The sequence below is a fragment of the Dermacentor albipictus genome, chromosome 1 (assembly GCF_038994185.2).
Source record: "Dermacentor albipictus isolate Rhodes 1998 colony chromosome 1, USDA_Dalb.pri_finalv2, whole genome shotgun sequence".
In the NCBI taxonomy this organism is placed as follows: Eukaryota; Metazoa; Arthropoda; class Arachnida; order Ixodida; family Ixodidae; genus Dermacentor; species Dermacentor albipictus.
Genome location: NC_091821.1, coordinates 259,039,310 through 259,064,463, shown reverse-complemented (window position 1 = coordinate 259,064,463; position 25,154 = coordinate 259,039,310). Strand labels below are relative to the sequence as shown.

General features: G+C 46.3%; 1 protein-coding gene and 1 non-coding gene across 5 annotated transcripts in view; one reads left to right on the top strand and one right to left on the bottom strand.

Moving 5' to 3' along the window:
* The window catches only part of LOC139054367 (protein SERAC1-like), a 44,560-nt gene extending 26,872 nt beyond the window's left edge, over nucleotides 1-17,688 (bottom strand). Inside the window, exons 1-6 of one of the 4 annotated variants that reach the window (XM_070531252.1) lie at nucleotides 17,510-17,688; nucleotides 14,527-14,627; nucleotides 14,310-14,471; nucleotides 7,342-7,466; nucleotides 3,596-3,721; nucleotides 214-466 (exon numbers count right to left, since the gene is read on the bottom strand). In XM_070531252.1, coding sequence (XP_070387353.1) covers nucleotides 214-466; nucleotides 3,596-3,721; nucleotides 7,342-7,466; nucleotides 14,310-14,471; nucleotides 14,527-14,614 — 754 coding nt within the window. In that variant the 5' untranslated portion in view covers nucleotides 14,615-14,627; nucleotides 17,510-17,688. Of the gene's footprint in view, nucleotides 1-213; nucleotides 467-3,595; nucleotides 3,722-7,341; nucleotides 7,467-14,309; nucleotides 14,472-14,526; nucleotides 14,628-14,735; nucleotides 15,160-15,233; nucleotides 15,259-17,509 lie in introns of those variants that run through there. The other 3 variants (XM_070531253.1, XM_070531250.1, XM_070531251.1) reach the window with 3 other exon arrangements.
* On the top strand, nucleotides 2,135-2,207 carry TRNAT-CGU (transfer RNA threonine (anticodon CGU)). Its single transcript has one exon. It is a non-coding gene; the product is annotated as a tRNA-Thr (tRNA).
* Nucleotides 17,689-25,154: the final 7,466 nt, after the last annotated feature.

The window sequence follows — 25,154 nt, the reverse complement described above, 5'->3', positions numbered from 1 at the left end:
CCTGAATTGTGACAAATTCAATGACTATGAAAAAGGAGGATTGAAGAATGCAGTATCCTCGTTCTGACTTACTATAAAAGAGGGCTGGCAAACCTAACTTCAACCATTTCAATGGCACTGGTGTTTGATGACTACTAAGACTGGCTGCATGACACCTGATTATTTCTACCTTGTAATACATGGCAAAAGCTTTAGCAGCCAGCAACTGCTCACCAGCACGAAAGATATGCTCATGTAGTGATGAGTCAAGGGCCAGATTGGCCATCATTTGAGCCACCAGGCTGTGCAAAGTCAAGTCATGCGCATGTTCGTGAAGTACTCGCTGCAGCAGTGGTAGCACGCCAAGCTCTTCAACCAGGACTCGCCGGTGTTCAGGCAGGGCTGTGTGGCTCAATAGGGCCTGCAGACATAGCAGTTCCGCCTCACCCACTGCTGGCCGCCTCCACCGTAGGGTGTCGTCCTTTTCCTGAGTGTACAAAATCCTTGAAATTAATTCTACCTGATCATACTGCACAAGAACTGAAAATCAAACAGTAAAGCACACATGACAACAAGCAATGTGAGAAACACAAAGTTGCATTCTCGACAGTGAAAAAAAAAAGAGAAATAACACTGAAATTACAGTATTTATTATCTACACCATAAACAAAAGATGGAGTCTTTAATATCTTAAGCAAGTTGCAGATTTATAAATGAAATGTGAAATAAAAAACTAGAGGTGCAAGTAGCACAGAAGTGCAGAAATAGAATAAGCACGAACAAGCTAAAACTGCAAATTTAAGACTAGCTATATATAGCAAGCTGGGCTGTTATATACAGTAGTGAACAGAATGATATGATATCGGCGTTTTCTATCAGAAATCAACTGCCTGCATTTCTAAGCTATCAGTAGGTGTTGTTGTTGTTGTTGTTGTTTGTGTGTGTGTGTGTGTGTGTGTGTGTGTGTGTGTGTGTGTGTGTGTGTGTGTGTGTGTGTGTGTGTGTGTGTGTGTGTGTGTGTGTGTGCGTGCGCGTGCGTGCGTGTGCGCGTGTGTGCGTGTGTGTGTGTTGTGCCTGCGTGTTTGTGGGTGTGTGTTCGTTTCTTTTTGGCTCCTTTCACACCTATTCATATGTTAAACTTGCAGTAACTTGCCAAACCTTTCACTCTGCTACCATTATCAATTATGATTGAACTTCCTCTCATCAGCGCATGCATATTTTCGGAAGTACCGATTGATCTATGCAGTTTTCTTGTTATACATCCTTGGAATATACAAGTCATGCTTATGATCGCTGGGCTATGTGGTGCAATTAACATTACAGAGTGTGTTAAAGAGCCTACTGTCTGAAAATAGTGGTTTAGTATAACTCAACACAAATTTTCTAAGCGGTTTAGCTGAGAACCAAAATGCAAAATGTCAAATCATTTAGTTCACCACTGTACATACTATAACAACACAGCACACAGCTTCGGCTTAAGAAGAACACTGAGGTTACTTGACTGTAGTTGTGTCCTCACAGTATTGATACATTACTTTTATAATGAGTTGCTCTAAATTTTTGCACGTAATCAGAATGATACAGTATGGTAAATACTTGCCATGAAAATACTATAGAGAGATCTTAAAATTATTATGTTTCCAGCAAGCTATCGCTACAATATAAAGGTATTAAGTGAATGCAGTCACTCGCAGTACATGAACACAGAATCATTATTTAAATGGCCTCACCTCTGCAAAGACGTGGGTTTGTGCCCCACCTGCGGCCAGTTGTGTTTCATCCACTTTCATTGTCATTAATTTATAATTTTTTAATGCAGTTAAAAAGTACATGTAATTTCCCCTATGCTGTCCTTGGTGTCTTTGTTGGCTTCTTATGATACGACTAATAATATTCAGGCCCTCAGTGTTGTTTCCTCTCGTTCGTTACGTAGCAAGGCCTCGAATCCGGCAGCATTGATGCCTTCAGGCAGCATGTGTGGGTTTATTAGCCACTTGACTTCACCCAAAAAGATCACATACACGTGACGCCTGCGACAGAAAAAAATTTTCCACATCTGCAGTCAAGGTTGTGAGGTGTGGCGCTAGCCAACACATTCCCAGGTTTAGTTGTAGTAGATAAACATAAATACCCAAAAAGTGGATGGGAAAACGGTGCCGCAGTAGCTCAACTGGTAAGAGCATTGCATGCGTAATGCAAAGACGTGGGTTCGTTCCCCACCTGCAGCCAGTTGTTCTTCCATCCACTTTCATTGCCATTAATTTATCATTTCTTTAATCCAATTAAAAAGTACATGTAATTTCCCCTACGCTGTCCTTGGTGTCTTCGTTGGCTTCTTATGATCTCAGCTCTCAAAGTCACTTTAAATGTAATAACAAAAGGTCCAGCAAGATGGTCAATTTTGTTGGTGCTATAACCACGAAGAAGAAATGGTGCACAAACAGGAAAGAGAAACAAAGTGACACACATCCGCCCCCCACAGCCTAATCTTGTTCTTTCCTCAATCTCAATCATGTGCATGCTCACGGCCTTTCATGACAGAAATGGCTTCCGGGTTTTTGCACGGTACATTGCTACGACAACACACTATGCTTTCTATGCTACCAATGAACCAGCATGATTGAGTGGCTAAGGCAGAAGTTTCTGACCGCTTGTAAAAGCTGCTCTTGAGCAATAATGTATTGATGTATGCGTGTGTTGTCACACTATGCTGTGTGCACATTGATTTCTGTCTCTTTTGTCGATTCCTTCTAAGCCTTGCATGGTCAGGAAGCCATACTATTGCAACAACTCTAAGCAGTGTTGTAGCGTTGAACAGTGTTGTGCTTAAAAAAAAGATAAAAATAAATAAAAGCAGATTACAGCCGACTTAGAATAGCTTTCTATGAAGACAAATGTGCAAACGTGCAGTGAAGGTTTGTGAAGATCAAGAAGGCTACACAAAACACAACTGTAAGCTTGTTCTTGGTCCTTTGTCATACCACACTACAGTTGAATTTCATCACCAGCTCAACCAACGAAGTAACCTGTCAATATATGCATGAACACCAAGTTCAAAATACATTCAATGATCCCTGCTGTATATCAACAAAAAAAGAAAAGGCAATAAAGACAGGATCAAATTGGCTCTTGAGCCTGGCTTTAGCAATTTATCTATGAAGTCTATGTACAAGTCACAAATGCCCAAAAAGCCCAGAAAAAACAGACTCCGATGTGTGGCAGAAAAGCTGTTCATGTAGACGTGCACACGCAATGCGAAGTGCTGAAAACCACCCTGGCTACTGCTTCACAGAGTCGTGCAACAATGATGCACATTTAGGGATTTGTTTTTCTGTTTACCAGACTGATGTCAACCATGACTCATGACGTCTTAACACAAACTCAGCATTAAAATGTATGCTTGCTGCAAAGACATTAGGAGTCTGCTTTTCTTTTTTTCATAATAACACTTCAAAGAGCACATTCAAGTTCCCTGCACTCATGTTGCATAAAACATACAGGCCATATGTCAACCATCAAGACATGGCAGCACAGATTCACATGCTCACTAGGAGTAACAGTAAGTACTCTGCAAGATTACTGAAAAGTCTTACTTTCAAATCTTAGGACAGCTTACATGATGGGCATCGAAGTACTGTAACTTTGTCTGGAGGGCATTTGTGGTGAAGAAGTTGATGCAGGACTCAGCTGCTGCTTCTGGCAGTTTTGAAAGAACACTTCTCAAACCATCCTGAAGGCTATCCTGCAAAGTAAAAGTGATTACATTACTCGTTGTACTGGGAATCTCGTAAAATTAATCATCCAGCATCGAAGATGGGACATTTGTGGAGTAGTCACAAAGGTTAACTGAATTTTAGAACAGGACAGTACTATAGATGTGGACATACTGTGGGCCTTTGTATGTCCATACGCTTAGCAACATCCTATTTAAAAATGAGTAACCTAGCCATTGTTTCCATGTTGGTTAAAGGGACACTAAAGGAAATTATTCAGTTTATTCAATACCTTATCTACAGTAGAACCTCGTTGATAGGTTCCCGTTACTTAAGTTTTCCCAGCGACTACGTTCGCAATCGAGAACACAAAAAATGACTTAACAGGGTCAATTACGCTCATTTAACGGTTTATACGTCCCCGGAAAACGAGACTTTTCGGCACCAACGCTCAGTACACTGCCAAACTGCAATCATAGGATACGTTTTACAGCTGCTAGATCCCATGTAAACAAGAAAATGCGTGAGCCGCCCGCGATCAAGAAAAGTATATCGGTGCCTGCCACGGCAGCTTCATTGCAACACTCGCCCGCCCATCTCACGTGAAAACGACGGCGCGCTCTGTTTCTGATTTCGGTGCCAGCAAATCTCCGGGATCATCGCACGCGACATTCACAGCTATCACTGCCAATCCTATAGCGATAAGCATCTTCGCCTATCTGTTTCACAGCGCGTGGTGCCGTCGGAAGCGTAGCGCACGCTTTTAATAGGCAATAACCGAAATGCGCCGCCGTTACCTGCTGGAAACTGCGATCATATACGTTTTCCGGCCGTTAGATTCCACATGAACAGCATGTGGTGCCGGCAGAGGCGTAGCGCACGCACGCGAACCGAAATGCGCTGCCGTTCTCTGCTGCAGGCGGCAAGATGTGGCCATCACGTTTCGTTTCCGCGGCACCCGGCGTGGTCCACCAGCTCGATTTCGTCTCGGTTTTCCGTCACCATCTTAAAACACCATGCAATAGAAAAATAAAACGCATCTCGGGCCACCGGAACATCACCAGCTCGACGCGCGTCGGCGTCTCGTGTTGCAATGATCCGCGCGACGCTTCGCTTTACGTAAGATGTCAACAATAGTTGAGCCTGCCAATTTTTTTTTTTTTTACTTCGGATCTTACGTGTTCCCGGTTAGCACGTTTTTTCTCGCATTCTTTTTTTTCTCACAACGCATGAACGAGGTTCTACTGTATCTAAAGTCTAGCATCATTTCCTGAGTGCCAGTATATGACTTAGTTATGTATATACATACAAAACTACCACTCAACGTCCTACTGCCTCTCCTTAATTTGAATCACCCACACCAAAATTGAGGCCATGACGTGATCTCAACGTCATCCCCTCTGCCACTATCTGCGAATCAGCTCCTTCTCTCTCAATTCGTGTTGGCGGCGTTCCTTGAACTGCCCACCTCCCACTTCAGCTCCGTCTCCCAGCTAGCGAGCAGCAACTGCCACCTGGTACCCCAACGTCACACCACACGTCACATGAAAGAAGTGATGTGTGGTGGCCACAACAGGTCATGCCATTCTGATTTTTCATTTTCGTCATTTTCTTGCTTACTAAAGCTCTATTCTCACTACGAGTGATTAATTTGGTATTACAGAAGCCTAGTGTTCCTATCTGGTTTGACTTAATAGTTTCCTTTAGTGTCCCTTAAAATTAAGCTTCTGAAAATAAGTGCACCTCATTTTTTAATCGTGCAATAACATCTTCCGAAGTTTCACTCAAATACAAATGTGCGACTCTACATAAAAATATGCCCAAGTAGGATAATGGCCTTTGCATAATTTTTGTATTTGACCTAGTACAGCATCTTGTTGATACCACAAGCAAACTTGCACAGTAAAAGTGCTGCAAACAAAAATGTGCCAAATCCTCTTCATCTCACCTTTAATGTTGCAATTGACACTGCATGTGGCACCCATCATGACAACCCCAATAATGATAGAAGTCAGGAAAGGCCTATGCTCCGTCGTGCACTAGGTCAAGGGTTAGCATCATGGCCATGGCAACTCATCCAAATGGGGTGAAGTGCAAAACTCCCACATACTAAAATTTCAGGGTGCATTAGCCAAACTTAAAGAACTAAATGTGGTCATCAAAATAAATTTTGAGCTCTCCGTTACGTGTCCAACATGCAGCATTGGGATTTGAAATATGATTTATTATCATTATTATTATTATTATTATTATTATTATTATTATTATTATTGTTGTTGTTGTTGTTGTTGTTGTTGTTGTTGTTGTTGTTGTTGTTGTTGTTGTTGTTGTTATTATTATTATTATTAAGGAAACAGTATTTTTTCGGCTTGTGATGAGACCGAAGTCATGAGACATACATACATCTACAATAATAATGCTACATCTGTGAGCACAAAACGAGATAATGGCAAGCTTTACAGTCGTACTTAAAAGCTGATAGTCTCAAAGTTGAACATAAGGTTGAATCAATTACACAAAGGCCAACAAACTACTTTTATTAGTTCAACACAGAATTAACAACACATCACGCATCGAAGAGGTGACTGTTGCAAGTTGCAGCAACCTTTTATTGATCCAGCGTGCAACCCAGGTGGTTATTTTTGCAGTAAATTACATTATGAAGATGATGCATCTAAGGGAGTGAAAAATCCAAATGACTGAAGAATGTCACAAAGGTTTCCCGAACGTGACAGGTAAAGCCGCTTCCCAAGGTTCATGTCAGTCTCACACACAATATCATCACTACTAAATGCCAATTTTGTACTCCAACATCTGGCAATATGTTTAGCTACAGCACTGCACTGGCTCACTAGACACCAAAGGTTTTTGTGCTGGCTCAACTGTTCTAGGAGGTTTTTTTGTCTCTCCTACACGTGCCACCAGGCAGTCAGAGAGACTTTGTACATGACACCTTGATATTTTTCAAGGTCACACTTTAAGGCACCACACTTCAGCATTTCCTTTCTAAGCCAAAAGATAGGCTTAAAGGGAAGCTGATGAAGGTTTAGAATTGGAAGAGTTACCGTGGTTTCGAAGGCTGCCACAGTAGAATTTAACTCCCAAAGTTGTTTGCTCAATTGTGCACGTAGCAGCGCTGCAATCACCGTTTAAATTTTCATTGAAGCTCCACCCCGGCCCCTCGCGCACCAAACGCAGCAGCAAAAAACGGGGCACGAGGATGACGTCAATAGAGAGGTCACGTGAGTGCTCTATTCGAATCACGCATGCCGCCGACACCTAAGATGACGTCACAATCGTCTTCACCATCAGAGCCCATGAACCGACACACATCACCTCCCACAGACGCTGCGACTTGTTTTTGCTAAATAAAGTGAGTAGAGGTGTTTCTGGCCTGTTAAACAATGACTTTCGTATTCAGGGGGTGAAAAACTTTAATAATTCACTGAAAACTCACATTTTTTTAAAAGTGTTTCAGCTGCCCTTTAAGGAATAAGGTTGCACTAAATATTGGTGGTGTAACGTGAAGCAATTCATGCTTACACCCATTTCTGAAAACAGGCTTGACTGCAATCTCTTTTTCCCACTCCACTGCAGCCTAAGTGACTGCTACAAAAGGTCACTGGAGGTAAAAGTTCCACTGACTCACCTTCATGATATTTTCTGGTATTGGAGGAGGTGAAAGAAAGCATCGCAGATCTGTGCTAGCTGTTCTTGCAAGACCCACGCTTGTTCGACAATCACATGCCTGAGCTATCTCGCAAAGCTCTGAATCTAAAGAGAAAAAAATTATTTTACTTTCGCGAGGTTATATCTTCTGGGTGCAACTTTGACAAAAAAGGTCTTTACATAAGACTGCTCAGTATTTGTATAATACTGCAGATGTGTATGCTGCTACTGTTGTTAAACTCATTATAGTATATTATGCATCAGCTCCCCTCACCAAACAGTTGGCACTCTCTTCTTTCCTTTTGTTCTTCTTTCCCTTCACCAGCATTGAACTGGCTAGAAAGCAATGGTTCAGGTCAACCTTTAAGGGTTTTCCTTATATGTTCTCCACACACAAATATTCTTATGCAAGAAGTGTCTGTACGACACTTCTGTTGAACTTTTCCTTGAGAGGGTGAGACCCTTGTGAGGCCTCACATATTCATTTTTATTTCCTCCCTTGAATGAATGGCAAATTAAATTGTGTTACTCTTGAATAGGAGAATGTATGCCTTCCCTTGCGTAAACAGACGATTTAAATATTTTGCATAATCACTAGTAAACTCTGTCATTTTCTGATAGCCTAAGAAGCAGCAGATTAAAGGGGGCATAAAAGAAGAATATTAAGAGAAAGCTTTACCTCGAGAGCTCCTACTTAAATACATTGGAGAAAATGTTTTGATCAGCATCCACAGAGCCTAGTTTGATGAGGTTTGATGCATTTAAAAGGGAAATTTTAAATGTAACGTCTGTCAAAGCAGATTTTTTATTCAGGCCATCAATTAAAAAAAAAAAAGCTCTCTAACTCAGTAACAAAAAGTGACATCAGATTTTTGTAAAGTAGGCCCATTGAAACATATAAAGCAGACAAAGTTGATGCACTACGCATTTATTTATTTATTTATTTATTTATTTATTTATTTATTTATTTATTTATTTATTTATTTATTTCGTGTACCCTCAGGGCCATTGGCATTGGAGAGGGGAGTGGTTACAGGTTGATTGGTTTAAGCTTTACCACTAACTTGTGAGTAGCATCTTTACAAAACCCTCGTACGCATTATAATAATTTCACATAAACTGTACACTCATGGATGGATGGATAGATACAACTTTCTTGTATGTCAGGCGAGGTTGAACGCGACCCGGGCTCAGGTCTCCCACAGGGGAATGTAAAGGCCCTGCCTCAATGCCGCCTCACGGGCTTGTTGGACTGCCCATGTCTGGATTACGAGGTCTGAGCTGCGCAGAGCGGCGGCCCACCTCAACGACAGGATCTTCAGAGCAACTGCCATCCCTCCTATAACTACATTGCACTCCCACAGCATGTGTTTGAGTCCTTCCTGGCACAATTTGTACGTGTCGTCCTGATGCTTATCTGGGAAGATACGTTTCAGATGGAACGGATTAGGGAAGGTGTTCGGCTGGAGTTGTCTCCAGGCGACGGCCTGCCTCCTGTTCAATTTCGGACTCGGCGGTGGGTATATCCTTCTGGCGTTTAGATATGCACTGGTTATGTCGTTGTATCTGGTGAGCCTGTCCCGCTCTGCGCGAGGAGTGTTCGCTATCGTGCGAGAGGCGTTGCCCTGTTCGACACAGCGGGTCATGTCTCACGCCATCCGGTGCGCTGTCTCGTTTAGGTTCGGGAGCGCGTCGCCTTCCGTGGTGACGTGTGCGGGGAACCATATGATCCTCGAGCTTGCGGTTTTGGATCTGCCCGCTTTGGCCAGAATGGACAGGGCTTCCTTGGAAATTCTACCTTTGGCGTAATTCTTTAATGCCATTAGCAAGTCGCTTAGTACGACTTCGCATTCCTGTTCTGTGAGGGCCAGCGCGATCACTACTTCCTCCGCTATTTCCGAGTGTTTGGTGTATACACTGCATGTGGTGCTGATTTCAAACTCTGTGTCTATGACTATGGCGGTGCATTTTTGGCTGTTCGGATATTCGGCTGCATCGACAAAGCAGGCGTTTCTCTCCCTGCCAAATGAATGGAGCAGAGCCTCGGCTCTTGCCTTTCTTCTACCTTGGTTGTAATCGCGGTGCACGTTTCTTGGGATGTTTGCCACTGTAATGGTGTCTCTAATTTTGTTGGGGATTTGCATTTTCTGGCCGTGCTGATTGTGGTACATTATGCCGAGCGTGTTCATAATGTACCTTCCCGTCGTGGTGGTCGACAGGCGTTCGAGCTGCGAGATGCGTTGTGCTTCGGCTATTTCTTCCAGGGTGTTGTATATGCCCAGCTGAGCCAGGAGCTCGGTATTCGTCGATTCCGGGAGGCCCAGGTCTATCTTGTACGTTTTCCTTAAGAGCGTGTTGATCTTGTTCTTTTCCGCGACATACCAGTTATGGTAGGCAGCTATGTAGGCGATGTGGCTGACAACGAAGGAGTGGATCAGTCGAATGACGTTTTCTTCCTTCATGTCCGCGTGTCTGCTGGTTATTCTCTTTATGAGTCTCGTGGCGCTGGTGACTTTGCCTTCGATTTTCCTCACGGTTTCGCTGTTAGCTCTGTTGGCCTCAATGATCATTTCGAGGATTTTGATCTTGTTTACTTTGGGGATTGCCTTTCCGTCTTGGGTGTACAGGCCATTTCCTTGTACTCTCGGGGTCCCTTGTAGCTCTTTGGTGGCATGCCTCTGCGTGTGGGCCGGTAAAGGAGTAGTTTCGATTTGTTCAGGGAGCATTTGAGGCCCGTTCCTTGGAGGTAATCTTTGACTTTGTAAATGGCCGTTTGTAGTGCATTCTCAATTTGGCCGTCACTGCCGCGGTCCGCCCAAATTGTTATATCGTCTGCGTATATAGCGTGGTGGATTCCTTCGATTTCCCATAGTTTGCTGGGGAGACCCAGCATGACTAAGTTGAAAAGGAGCAGAGATATAACTGAGCCCTGGGGGGTACCTGCACTTCCCTGGGTTAGTTCTTCGGACTCGAGGTCGCCAACCGTCAGGGTGGCATTGCGATCGTTCAGAAAGTCCTTCACGTAGTTGTAGGCCCTTTCCCCAGGTTCAGATTAGACACTTGTTTCAGGATTGACTCGTGAGCGACGTTGTCGAATGCTTTCTCCAGGTCTAGCCCTAGGATGGCTCTGGTGTTTCTTGTCTTGTTGTCAAGGGTCTGGTTCTTCAGTTGTAACATGACGTCCTGCGTGGACAGGCGGGATCGGAAGACTATCATGGTGCGGGGGTAGGCTTCCGTCTCTTCTAGATGGCTGTTGAAACGGTTCAGAAAGGCGTATTCCAAGACCCTAGCCACGCACGTGACAGAGATTGGGCGTAGGTTCTCCAAATTCAACGGCTTTTTGGGCTTGTGTATGAGGATAGCCTTGGACATTTTCCACTGCTCCGGGATGTGGCCTTCTCTGCAGCACTTGTTCATATAGCCCATGAGTTTGGTGACAGATTTGTCGTACAGGTTTTTGAGCTTTTTGTTGTTAACCCTGTCCGGTCCTGGGGCTGACTTGCCGTTGAGTCCTTGGAGTGCCATTCTGATTTCCGACTCACTAAAGTCTTCATCTAACTTGGGACTAGGACTGCCAGTGTACCAGCCATGCTCGGCCATCGGTCGTTGCGGGAGGTACTTGTCACAGAGATTCATGACGATTTGCTTCTCGCTCGCCGCCCCTTTCTCTTTGGGCAGAAGTCCCTGCATGTCGGCTCTTTGTTTGGATTTGCTTTGGGTTTCACCCAGCAGGTGCCTCAGCAGTCCCCACGTACTTCCGTTGTGGAGTTGACCATCTGCGGCGTTGCAGACTTCGTCCCACTGTTGCTTGCTCAAGGTTTTGCAGTGCTCTTCGATTTGTTTGTTTAGTTCGGCTATCTTTTTCCTCAGCTTTCGATTGAGCCACTGGCCTTGCCATCGGATTTGTATGGATTTCTTGGCTTCCCAGAGGTGGGCGAGGCAACTGTCCATCTTCTCCATCAGGATTTCGGGAGTGATGGTTTGCGTCGCCTCCCAGACAGCCCTGGTCAGGTCCGCGATCCATGTGTCAATGTCACCAATCGGCTCGTCATCTAGCCTGATATCCCGGTGCTTGCGGAACTTGTCCCAGTCTGTCTATTTGAAGCTTTTGACTGGGGGGGGGGGGGGGGGAGTTGTTCATCTCTATGATTATGTGGTCGCTACCTAGGTCTCCTAGGGTGTTTCTCCAGGTAGGCCTCTCGATGTTTTTGATCATTGTTAAATCCCTTTTTTTTTTTTCACTTGACATGCTTGAACAGATGCTGTTTACAGAGATGCAATATCTGTTTTGGGTGCAAAGTTACAAATTTGTAAACATAGTGTTTAAATTTTATTAAGCTTGCAAATTACTAGCAATTAAAAAAAATATTTGAGGCCCTAAATTAATGTATTGCTTCTTACAGTCAATAGGATTCATCTTTCTCTTTTAAATATAATGAATTTTATTCAAATCACTTGAACAGTAGTCCAATGAAAATGTTTCTGCATTTCACATTTATCAGAATGGAGAAATCAGAGTTGGTCCTGAGGTAAACTCAGTCTTAAGTTGAGCCGTATCAGTAAATTACATTCCTGCAATCGCAAAGCAGCCACTCTTACCATGAAAAGAGACTCTGTAAGCCACAAGATACACAAAATGAAAGACAGGTGACAATACTTCCCTGAAATTCCTTATTATCCTCATTAGCTTGCTGCAACATCAGAAATTATGACAGTGTCTACCTGAGTCTAGTTATAAGCGCTTACCGGTCAGGATGGAATACCTGCATTGCATTCTCTGTTTCCAGCCACAAAATGGCCTACAGGAGCAAACTACCAGAAGTGACCATTTGCTCTGCATCAGTGAATCTTTCATTAATGTCGGACATCAACTTCAATATGTGACATGATTATGGTAAATGACTCTATGATAATAACTTTGTAATACCATTTCTAATTCATCACAAGCATGTTTTCTGTGCTATTGTTACCTTATATGCTTATGCTTAACGTGGCATTCATTGTATCCTGTTTTTACTTCTGCACTCTTGCTTGGGCCAGAACTGTGGCTGCAGAACATACAGATAAAAAAAATAAAGGCACCACAAGCTCAACCCTGCAAGTTCTGACAACTTTTGCTCTGCCAAAATAGCCAAGTATAACAAAATAATTACACTGAGATTACAATGCAAAATTCAAAACAGAGAACTTTGGTCTTCACTTTATCCACTTCAGTCAACCTTTTTCTTCCAAATGAATGAAAATTGCATTTTGAAAAAAAGAAAAACTCTACCAGTTTGAACTGATCTTTTGTGTCCCTTTAACAAAACATGGTGCACAAAGCACATAATACACGGGTGTTAAGTTGCTAAAGAAATATGCATGCAAGGTTACATCCAAGTTATCTTCCTTATGCCTGCCCTTATTTCAGAACAGATGCAGTTCTTTTAAGGCACCATGCACAAAAAGATTGACAGGCCAGGCCACTACAGAAAGTTGAGGTACCAATGACTGCTCATAATGAGTTTATAGAGTACATTGTATGTTGTTCATGAAATCCATTCCCTAAGCTACAAATGAAAAAAAAATGAAAAAAAAATTTTTTTCATGGCCTAAGATATAAATTGTTTTTGTTTGTTCTTTGACTACAATCATTGCACATACCTTGCAGCTTTGAAGTACGAACATTTGAACATGTGATATGCCAGCACGTAACGAATACCAGCATTTAATTTCCCGACTGTAAAATATTCACGGCATTTATCTCCAAATTTCCACAATTAAAAGAAAATTGAATCATACTGCTGTCCTCATGCATGCAAAATCAACAGTCATCATACCAGTACCGCTGTTGTATATGGGCATAAAGAGCATGTGCTTCTGCTGCACTCTGTGCTATTAAGCAGTAGCTCACATTGGCTCACAACAGTCCTGAAAACATTGTCAATGACCAGGGTGCTCTGTGCATCTCTGTGTACACCTCAAAAGCAAACAAAAGGACAAAATAAAACATTCGTTCAATTTCATCTGTTGTAGCCTTAACGAAGCCTTGATCTAGTTGAACTGCCTTCTGTCATTGATCCATTATATAGAGTAACAGGAAATGCTCAAAGGACACAAATTCTTGCAGTAGTAACTCCTCCAAGGGATAAAAAAATGTCATGTCAAAATTCAGCAATTAAAGAAAAACGAGAGAAAAAAAGAGTTCATAAGCTCAGGAGCCATTTGTATGGCACTTGTTTTTTTAAGTCAGTCATTCGTCTCAACCAACTAAAAGCTGCATTTCTATTTTTAACAGCACCACATCTGATGGGGACAAGCAACAAGCACAGGACCCCCATGTGCTGTCCTTTGTTCTTTCTAAAGGTGTTCTCATCCTGTGTTAAAGCAAAAGGCATTAGTTTTGCTTGACTGTTGGACTATTGCAACATGGGCTGACAAAGCTACTGCATATTGCAGTGATGTCCTAGAAACTCATCTGCACCTGATATGTTTAAAGAAGCATGAATAATTCATTTTCGGTCAGCATTTCTACTTTTCTGTCAGGTAATAATATACAAAACAATGTCCTAAATCTGGAAGAAAATATTTCATTGATGCATTCAATATACTGATAGCACTAAAATACCATTTTAATATAGCTACCATAGTGCTCTGGAGCATCACTTCGGTGTTTCCAAAATTGGAGCGTTTGTCGCAGTTCATAACTGAGACAGGGCTTTTAAAAGTGGGTGCTCTTGAATGCGCACCTCAATTAGGGTGTAAGCTGGAATATGTATTTCTCTTTACATGTGCACAGGTGTAATTTTGGGCAACTATACTGCACGAAACATTTGTCATAAATGCGTGATCACTCAAGCAGCCGTTGGGCCGCTATGCGCGCAGTCGGTGTGGGTAAAAGGAATCACCATTCAAAATTCAAGTGCAGCTGTATTACCATCTGCTCTGCCTGAATTTCTCGAGACATACCGCTCAAGCTTGTCATGTTGCCAAGCGCTTTCACGGCTTCGTGTCGGATCCTCTGCACCTTGGATCGTGCCTCCGACAACAAATGCCAATGCTGACGAGATTCCTTCCCAAATATGCGCTTCAGACTCCATAAAGGTGCTGCTTCAGTAGCAGGAGCAGATTCTGCAAGGAAATTGGCGTTAAAAGAGTGTTTGTGCAGTCACCGGAGTAGTAATACCTGTGAAGTATATGTACGGCGACTCATTCAAAGTAGTATCGGGCTTCTCCCCGTAAAGGTGGTTAATAAAACCGATGTCGTGACGCATGACATAGCCGCTTCTGCAATGAAATGGAATGCCATATGCAGCGGCTTAGCAAGAAAACAGTGCAGCTCGTGCCAATGAGAGCGCTTTCCGTGCGATGTCTCAAGTAGGAACTGAAACTCACCCAAGTGCAGCGGTAATGCATCCAATTACAACGCCGTTTCTAAACTTAATCTTCATGATTTAAACTAGTGCTCGTGTTTATTATAGAACCAATATAACAGTGATTGAAGTCATGACCGCAGTAATTATTACAGGTCGGACGACCTCATACACTCTAAGGTGATTCCTGCGCACGGCTAAACACACGTATGTGCTTAGACGATAATCTGGCTCTTAGTGCGGCAACCAAATTTTGTCGAATGCGGTCATCTACTCGGTAAGCAAACTAGCTCAACATACTCGGCCATCCGAAATACTCAAAGGACGCAAAGGCGCAATGGTCAGACGTCACGCAAGCGGGAAAAATTCATTGCGAGTGCAGGAGAGAAAACACGAAGACTGGAAGCGCCATGCTCAAGCGGGCAAACATTTATCTGGAAGCGAAACCGCCTTCTTTGTGGCGGGCTTTTTAAAATCCTAACTTTCCATGATGCTATAGAAACAATTCTTTTCCTACTACCTGCACTATTGAGCCTCGTTATGTGATACTTGATCAAGCAGCTTAAACAAATCCAAGAAAATGTTTCACGAGTTTTCTTGCTGATTTGCGCAGAACGTTCGTCCGTAAAGATGTTCTGTGAGCGCGCCAGGAGCTAACGTAAACTATTCCAACCTGTTCTTATTCCAGTCTCCTGACGTCAAATTTACGCAAACTCCGACGCAAGCATCGGATGGTGACCCGCATCATTGTTTCAACAGGCCAATGAAACGTTCTCCGCCGTTTATAGAAGGTCACTTTTGTTTGGCTTCAAAGCGAATAGCATTGTCTACCTTGACAATGACTAACCTCGTCGAGCCGAGTTTAGCCGTCGCCGCGAATTTGACCTTCATTTGACCACAGCTGCTCCGTAGCCTTGGCAACGCATCACGTGACTCGCCGCGCCGAGCTTCGCCGCCAGCTTGGCGCATGCGCTCTCTGCAGCTGGGTCTGAAGCGGCAAGGTTCTGACTGGTGTTGTATAAGTCGCGGGTCGCTTTTTTCGTCGCGACGATAGATTGGATTTTTTACAAGCACTGCTCCAGGAGTGCACATGTAACCAGCAAACGGAGACCTCAGGAGCGCGCCTGAGGTTATAATAAAGCAGGCAACGCAGGATCTATAGGGACTCGGGGTGTAGCGGGGGGATCAAAGCTGGAAGCAGGACGGTCTGTGGGTTGGGGCCGCGAAGGCCGAAGCGTGACATGGGGTGTTTGCACAAAAGGATGGCTGTCCGTGATAGCGGACAGCCGATCTTATACGGCCCTGGCACGCGTAGGCCTCGGCGAGCCTCAACCCACGGACAGCGCTGGATTACGGGGGGGGGGGGGAGGGGGGGCTAAGGGGCTGCAGCCCAGGGCCTCACCTCGGACAGTAGGAGAAGGGGGCCCATTTATTCTAATCTGCTTAGTATATGGAACCATGGGCAACGGAACTTCGGGCGACATGTATGAAGCGAGAAAACCAGAATGAGCAGACGGGTCCCCCCGCATAATGTAACAGCATGCGTTTAGCCTGATCTGATCATTTGGGGAGAGCTTGTCAAGCTGCAAAAACAGGAATCCCCCGCCACCCCGGCGGGTCCCTCTTTCTTACGAAGCGGGGTGCGTTTGCTTGGAAGAGTTTTCGTGGTTTCCTGTCAGTCCGTCTGTCCAGTGCTGTCTAGAGAGGAGGAGCAAGGGGGAAACATGCACCTAAAACATGTAATGATGAGGACCTAAATCTCCCTTGCCCCTCGTCACCACCACGCCACCCTCCACCTCTCAAACAGTTGCACCGCGTTCCTTCTCATAGAAAGGATGTGCTGCAGTACCCAACAGTGACTCCCATTCGACTTTTCTTTACCGTGATGGTAATTTGGGTGGGGGAGGATGAGTCCGATAGCAGATGATCATGAGTCTGATGGCAGAGTCTATGCAGGAAAGGAAAGAAGACGTCACATGTGCTTTTGTCCGCGAGCCGTGGGACATGGAATGCTCACTGTTCGGGCTAGGGTTGTGGAAGAGTGAAGGGGGAAGTTGGAGAGCTGGACACGAAGGCCTGTCTCCAGGGCCCATTCCTGACTAGCGGCTGCGCACCCTCGCGCGCGCTCGACGGAAAAAGTAGGTCAGACTGGCAGCCGAACTTTCCAGAAAGAAGTAGAAAAAGATGACTCAGAGGCGACGGAGGGCGCGTAACTTCGCCCGCGCTAGGAGTCGCCCTCTCCCCTTCGTTTTCGCGCTCGGAGTTTCCGGGGAAAAAGAAAAATCGAGAACCTCCCAGAACAGACGATTGTTCCTAGCCAATAGGAAGACGAGACCGGAACGGGAGAAGGAGTGAGTTTGTACGGAGAAGGAGGGACTTTGTACAAGGAATTCTATGCGTATGTGAACGTGTGCTTTGGCGCTAGTGTGAACGCCTGCTTTGGCGCTAGTAACAGACAGACGCGGCGCGCGTCTACAAAAGGAAGCTGATCGCGGGCTGCGATTCAGCCCCGAGCCGCCGGTTAAGCTTGCATAAGCCCGCCCGCTGAGGAGCTCCCGGGGGACGCACCACTCTCGGCCAGCCACAGACCATCCAGGCAGCGTGCGCCAGTCATCGGGACGGCCACCATTGGACGCCTGCGGTCGTGTCAGACTGACGAAGTGCCCGGTGAACAATTCGCATCCATTCATGCGAAAATGCTCGGTCGGAAGCATCAAAGTGGTGCGTCTAAACGAAAAGCGAAGTTAGAAAGAGACGAGCGTGGAAAGAAGCCACCAAAGATGACAAGGTACCTACTGAATGCAGCTTCCGCAGAGCAGTATGATCGCTCTACCCAAAGTCCGTGTCAAACTCCCAATAGTACCGACTGTGCTTCTATGGAGGACTTGCGAACTCCATCACCACGGTTTCCTGGCAAGAAGCAAGGTTTCACTTATCTTGGTTGTCTGGATCCCGTGAAAACGGTGCCAACCTCGGTCGTCCATATTTCTGAGCAACCGACGCTAACCGAGCCCTGTCCTGTTCCTGAGTCAGTAACGTCCATGCTACTTGGCCGGGCCCCTGCCACAGAGCTCCAGGTGTCAGGTCCGCCACGCCCGATTTCTACTACTGCTGTTCAACAGGTGCCAAACCTCTGTGATGAGCCTCCTTCTACTGACGAGCGCCAAGAAACAACACTCCAAGAACCTACTCACTTGTTTCCTGTTAGTTTGGCTTCAAATAAGCATGTTCCCACCCACAAAGTGTGCCTCGAGAGGACGAATGAGACGGCTTCTCGTTGCGGCAACAGAGAAGTGCAGTTTGTGAGAGCAATAGAGCACCCCTTTTCTGCCGCAAGGCTTGGCCTATTAAACGCAGAAATAAAGACGTAAAAAAAAAAAGAACATTCATCCTCACACCTGCGTGTCACTTTTGTAAATAAGAGATTCCTCTGTGCCGCGCGCATGCCTTTCTATAACACCAGTGCACATTGCTTCTACTCGCATCTTCTACGTCCTCTCGTGCAGGCCTCACTTAACAGTTCGGTGTTATAACCGCGTTTCTCTGTTTCCCGCGGTTCTTTCACGATCGTTCTCGCAATTATACGAAACACACCAGCATACTACAGTTGGTACTTTATTCTATGATACTACCATGAAGCACCACGTCAGTACTGCGAAATGCTTACGCATCATTTAGATTAGTCCCAGAGAAGTTTCTGCGTCAATTTTTCTTTGGTTTATTTTTTTTTAATAAAGTGCAGACGACCCGATTGCCAATTCAGCTCATTTAGAAATGGTACATTTACTTTGTTGAACGCATCAGTTTTTCCTTTTCTCTACACGTGAGTCGCTTCCCAGTCTGTTTGTTTCGCTTTCTTTCCCACGAATCTGTTTTTGCACTACGTATACACACTAATGAAAAATAACATCTTCACTTTAATTTGGCTTTGGTCCGAAGCAACTTTCTGCCGCGCACTCTTTCGATGTGGTGCGAGTAGAGCCGGGGTTTTGAAACATTCTATGCATATTCCATTGTTTTCCGCACTTCGTGCGTGATCAGAGCGGCCGGCGCTTCGGCCGCGTTATCAAGGGGCTTTTGTTATCCACGTGATCAGTTGGCCTTGAGAGGTGGATAATAAGTGTGACGTAGAAATGAGAGGAAGGGATAGCTGTAAAGCAGCGGAACCTGCTGTTGGTGCTCCTTCCGTACCATTATCGAGGTGTTGCGCTGTCTCTTCGGGTTTGCGCAGCAGGCAGAACAGTTCAGAATCTGAATGATAATTTATTATCAGAAGCAGGGTCACATTAAAGTATTTAGTATACAGAAGGTGGTTCCACAGTCAAAGAGTGTATCGGCACCTCCTATTCTTTTCAATCAGCTTATTTGAGGGCGCTGCTTTATGGTGCGGGCGGGAGCGCATTCGCGTAGTATTTGAGTGAATGAGTGACTCAACTTTTATTAGGTCCAGCAAAACGCTATAAAACGCGCAACCGCCTAATCCCACGACGGGACTGACAGTACTAGTCTGCCGGCCCGATCGCTGGCGCGCTGGACGGCCATGATTTGGTCCTGTTACGAGTGGCCTGCAGGGGTACTGACCTGCGAACCTTTCTCGGCCCACTGCAGTAGTTTCGATCGTTCTGCGTTGGTGGCGTCCTTCAGAGAACAGACGAAGCCAGCTAGGTTAACCGACCATGCACCTCCTTCAGAGAACCGGCGACGCCAGCAACGTTAACCGACCATTGTTCGATACGGGACCTTTTCCTGAGCCTCCTTCGAGTTCACCAGACCACACCGAATCGCGCCACAGCTAATTAAGGAGCGCAGCAGCACACCTACCCCGTTCCCGAGGCGCGGCACGTGCAAACGAGTTGGCGTCCCCCACCTCGTGCGCCGCAGGTGGAGCTATTCACTGCTTGACTCTTCCCGAAAGTGTAGCGGGAGCCTGGCACGGTTACAGGTAACGCAGGTCCCGAGCAAAGCTGCTTTGCAGCAGCACTGAAACGTCGCCCCCTTCCGCCTATTGTGACGGCGCTTGCAAGCCAGCAAGGCAATACCGCAGAGAGAAGTAAGCTCTCGGAGCCCAAGAAGCGACCCTCTGCACCGGGTGTGACACAGTGATACGGGCGCCTACCATTGGCCGAGAATGACGACACCTGAGCGGGCTCGCCGATTGGCTGAAAACGGCGTCATCTGAGCGGGCTCGCCGATTGGCCGAACGTGACGTGACTTCGAGACACCGAAGGGATTAAAAGCCGGAGACCGGGAGCAGCAAGAGAGCATTCCTTCATTCATCTCTTTCGAGCTTCTTGCCACGGGCCGCAGCGTCCGAGTTGCTGCCGGCCCGTAATGACTTTATGACTGTTAATTTCTTTGTACTCTCTCTGTAAATAATGTAAATAAACCTCCAGTTTTCATCTCAAAGTCCTCCTCAACCTCGACCAACTCCCGCACCCAACGGCAAGGTCCAAATATCTGGGGGACAGCAATTGGGATTGTCCTCCGGATCAAACACCGTGCACTTCCTTCGGAGAACTGGAGACCGCAGCAAAGTTAATCAACCATGCGCCTCCTTCGTCGAGTCGACGCCGCCTGCAAGTCAAGCCACGTTTAGTGGACCGTGTATTGTTACTTGGTTCGCTCTCGCCTTCATCGTCCATTTGCAGCAAGAGAGCTTCTCGGAAAATAGTGTTTTGCGGTGCGTTTTCCCTCAGGCCCCAGGATTCGTCACAGTCTGCAGACACTCATGGCAGCTACCTGTCAGCTCTGGAATGAAGAGGCGCCAGCTGGGGTCAAGCGTGACAATCTGGCTACGAGGACTCGCTCAACTCGGTGGGTTCTGGGAATCCAAAGTGCGTATGTGAGTGTGTGAGCCCTCCCGCTCAAAGGCGGGTCGACTACGCTTCCAACGACTGGACGGTCCGATTGGACGAAGGTTGGACAGCAGTCCTCACCTAGGGATCTAGGGAGGACAGAGTGTTTTTAAGCAGCTGTGTGCTCGACAAGCGGTGTGCTTGGAGCTTTGTGCTCGTGCACAAAGCTCCAAGCACACCGCAAGTGCCATGCACACAGCACACTGTGTGCTGTGTGCTTTGTGGTGGGAGCTTCGTGCTCCTTTTTGCAGTTATGCTGGGCTGTTGAAATGTATCTCCTGTTTTAATGTAATTATCCTAATTAAATCCTGTGCTCCTAGTTCTTAATGAGAGCAAGTTCCTCCCTACAACCTCGTCCCCAGCGTAAGTGAGTTGTACGACGGCATGGGCCAGCAACCACATAGATCATGCCCGACTACAACCCTTACTGGATGCCAGCGATGGGTAGTTCTTCCCTTCAACTACGTCTAAACCGTACAACTGGTCACTAGCGGTGGGATCATCCTACAACTCTTACAGTCCTCAAAGACGGGACTTCGCAGGAGCGCGTCCCACTCTTCCTTGGTGAACTTAGGGCCCAGCGACCCGCACTCACAGAGCATATGAGGCAAATTAGTATCCTCACCACAGCCCACGCAAGAACAATTCGGATAAATCTCGGGACATATGCTGTTAAGGGACGCCGGATTTGGGTAGGAATCAGTTTGCAATAGTCTGAGCGTGGCCGCCTGCGGCCTGGTTAGCTTGGAGTGAGGCGGCGGGAAAACCCTTCTCTCTAAGTAAAATCATTTACTAAGTTCATTGTGCGTGATAGGAGCGTCTCTGTGTCCGGGGAGAGAGTCGCCCGATCCGAGGGCAGCGCGGTCGGTAAAGCCACGCGCAGCCTCGTGGGCAGACTCGTTGAGGTTCAGAGGAAGCCCCTCAATCGCCCCGGCGTGGGCAGGGAACCAAAGAATGGAGTGTATGGAGGTGTCGCCGTGTTTGGCGCCTTTCAGAATTTTAATTACCTGCCGGGCTACCCAGCCTTTCTGGGGTGCCCTGACAGCCACTATATATCGCTATACACCCTTTCTCTCCGACCGTCTTGCATGGCGAGTGCAATGGCCACTTGCTCGGCCACCTCGGGCTTCGTCGTCCGGACGGAAGCACAGTGGTACTTGTCATTTTTCGCGGGGTTTCCTTGCCAGTCGGAAAATATTAGCACGCAATTAGTACGTCGCTGAATACACAGCAGTTAGATGTCATGAGGGGAGGGGTGCATACAAATGCTTCATTGACAGTTTCATATAACGACAGTACTTCTCGGGCTAGGTAATTAATTATAGTTACCTAATTAAATCTTAGTAATGAAAAAAATACTCGCGGCTACTCCACTGTACTGGAAACAATATGCACTAGGTTTTCTTCAAGTAACGCAATTGCTTTTTTAAGAGTCTTGGTGCATGATAGTTAATTGGGACAGCCTGTATACACCCTGGATATCGAAGTGAAGCCCAGCCGGATTGGCTCAAAATCAACAGCAGTCATGCGCAGCAGCGCTCATACTCGCACTCACAGAAAGAGAGAGAGATGCTGCAGTTTCCGGACAAATGAAAACTTTCCGCCTATGCCATGACGTCACGCTACCTGGCACGAAATTTCCATTGACAAGGCTAGCGTGATGAGACGGTGACGTCAAAATCACTGTTGCCTACTCGGGAGCATCCCCAATAGTTTTTATGGCAGTCGGGCCAGGTAACATGACGTCATGGGTCGGAGTGAAAAAGCATTGTGCTATCTAGGCGGTGTTGGATTAGCTGCGCCAGTAGTGACGTCGTTGCTCTCCGTAGCAGGCGAGCATGCGCGTAGCAGTTTCTCTCCGGCTCCGAAATGGGTAGGCCACGCGTCATACGTATACTCCTGAGGAGCAGGCAGCTTTCAATCAGCAACGTCGCGAGCAGAACCGGGAACGAGCTCGTCTATGCCGTGCCGATGCTGCAGCCCGGGCACAAGAACAGGCTCGTGCAGGCGAGCGCAAGCAGCAACTGCGTACTGAGGATCTGGCAGCCTACCAAGCCGTCGTTTAATGAACCGTCGGGATTAATCAAGTAATAAACACCGGGGCCGCCCGTTTCAGCTGCGCTGGTTAACCATCTGTACGGAGTGCCTGGACGGTGATTTTCTTTGTTGTCGACATCCGCGAATCCCTGGCGGCAGCAATTATCATTTGACGGCGTATGTTCGCTGCCATGCGCAATTGCTTGGAATGCCTGCCTCTCACCCCAATCGCGGCTATCGTTCAATGTTTGCTTATGCTCCTTTTTTTTTTTCTGAGGTAGGACCCGGGGAAAGGGGAGGAGTGATATGTGTCGGTGCGTCATCGTTCCGCAAATGACTGCAGACGGCTCACGGCTGCCATAGGAAGAGGCGTACGTACGAGTTTATCATAGGGCGAACATATATATATATATATATATATATATATATATATATATATATATATATATATATATATATATATATATATATATATATATTTATTTATTTATTTATTTATTTATTGTCACGTGGTATTGACGGTGAAGAAGGCAGCAAAAGTGTGATTAACGAAACTAGCGTCTTATTGGGCCAACTTGCGCCCTCAAAAACAGGCTACACTCAAAGAACGATAGCGGCAAACACACTCGGTGATCGCCGAAAATCTGATCAGCGGGTCAAGCGCGTAGGCTTTTATACATCAGTGGTCGAATGTTCCAGAGTAATCGCTGGGACCCACGTGTCTTCCACAACGTTCTACACCATTCACGTCGCGCATACATGCAGTTAGATTACATAAGGTTCGGGCAGACAGCGGATGGAACCATCGATAACATTCCAGAAACTTCCTATACATGCAGGCGCGTCCTACGCTGTGCGATAACATTTATTAGGCGGTGAAACGTGGTCACCTTATAAAGATAAACATGTACACGTGTAAATATATATATTGAGACGCGAAGGAAAGCGAAGGAGGGGTGCAAGGTTGTGCAAAGCGGGCGGGCGGGAGAGGGAGCGCTGAGGTGGTCTTGTAAAAGGGAAGGCTTGAGGAAAGGAAGAGGAAAGTAAGATCAGAAAAGTTCGTGTATGAAAAATTTTGCCATCTGGTGGTCGCTGTGAAGTCGCGTAAATATTTTAGTATCACCAAATAAGTTAAAGCACGAAAAAAATTTCCTTGGGGGGTTGGGGGTTACGGCCCTGACGTGCACTGTGATGGTTGGAGTCGGGCATGAAATAGATGGTAGCCGGCCCATGCCGTCGTACCACTTGTCCACTCTGAGGACGTTGTTGAAGGGAGGGACTTGTTCTCATCAAAAACGAGGAATATGGGATTTATTTACAGTATCTACATGAGAACGTTACAGTTCATCAGTCTAACATGACTGAGAGAGGAATGCACACTGAGGAGCCGCCAACGGCTCCTTAAGTACACTCTGTCCTCCCTAGATCCCTAGGTGAGGGAAAACGGCCGTTCGACCAGACGGAGCGTCCAAAGACATCGTAGCCGATCCGCCTTTGAGAGGGGGGGTTTACACACTCACTTCCGCACAGGTTTCACTAACCACACCGAGGTGAGTGGGTTCTCGCAGACACGGTGCTGCCCTGAGCAGGCGCCTTTTTATCCCGGAGTCGACTCCGCAGACAATGGCCGCCGCGTCTGTCCATTGACTGACGACTTCTAAGCTGCGTGAGACGGCACCGCAAAATATCTTCCAGGAGCTCCCCTGCTCCAAGCAAACCGGGTGGGTTACGGCGTACACACTAACAATACGTGCTCCGCCGCTGCAGCCATGGTGGCGCCGATGTCCTGTTGACTCAGCGCATTGTCCTCTTTGCAAAACGAGTCGCCGCCACAGCCATGGTGGCGCCGACGGGCTGGGGACTGACGTATTGCCGTCCTTTCAAAGCGAGTCATCGCAGCAGATATGGTGGCGCCTTTCCGTCGGTCACTTCCCCGAAGATCGCCAGCCCCCGCCGGTCGAACGTAACAGCACCAACTAGCCCAGCAACATGTTCTTGGAGATCATGTGCTGCCCCACGAGAAAGGAGTCGGACGTAATACCATGGCCTGACAATGTTTGCACCACAATTTCCAACCTCCATTCGACTTCTTTTAGATATACCTGTTCATGTGCGTGTTCATATTTTTCCGGTGACCGCTTTTCAACGGCTACCAAATGTTAAACGTTATGGCTCGGCGCAGGACGCATCTGCAGGTATCGGAAGTTTCTCGAATGTTATCGATGGTTCTATCCGTTGTCTGTTGTCACCGAACCTAAAAAATTAAATTATGGGGTTTTACGTGCCAAAACCACTTTCTGATTATGAGGCACGCCGTAGTGGAGGACTCCGAAAATTTCGACCACCTGGGGTTCTTTAACGCGCACCTAAATCTAAGCACACGGGTGTCAGTGTAACCGAGCGAACGAGCTGAGCCAAAGATGAAAGAGGTAACTCAGAGTTGGGGGGGGGGGATGAAAGACGCGAGGAGGAAATTTAGCGAAGCATTGTAGAAGAAGAAGAAGAAGTTTTTTTTTTTACCACATAAGTACACTGATATATACAACGTG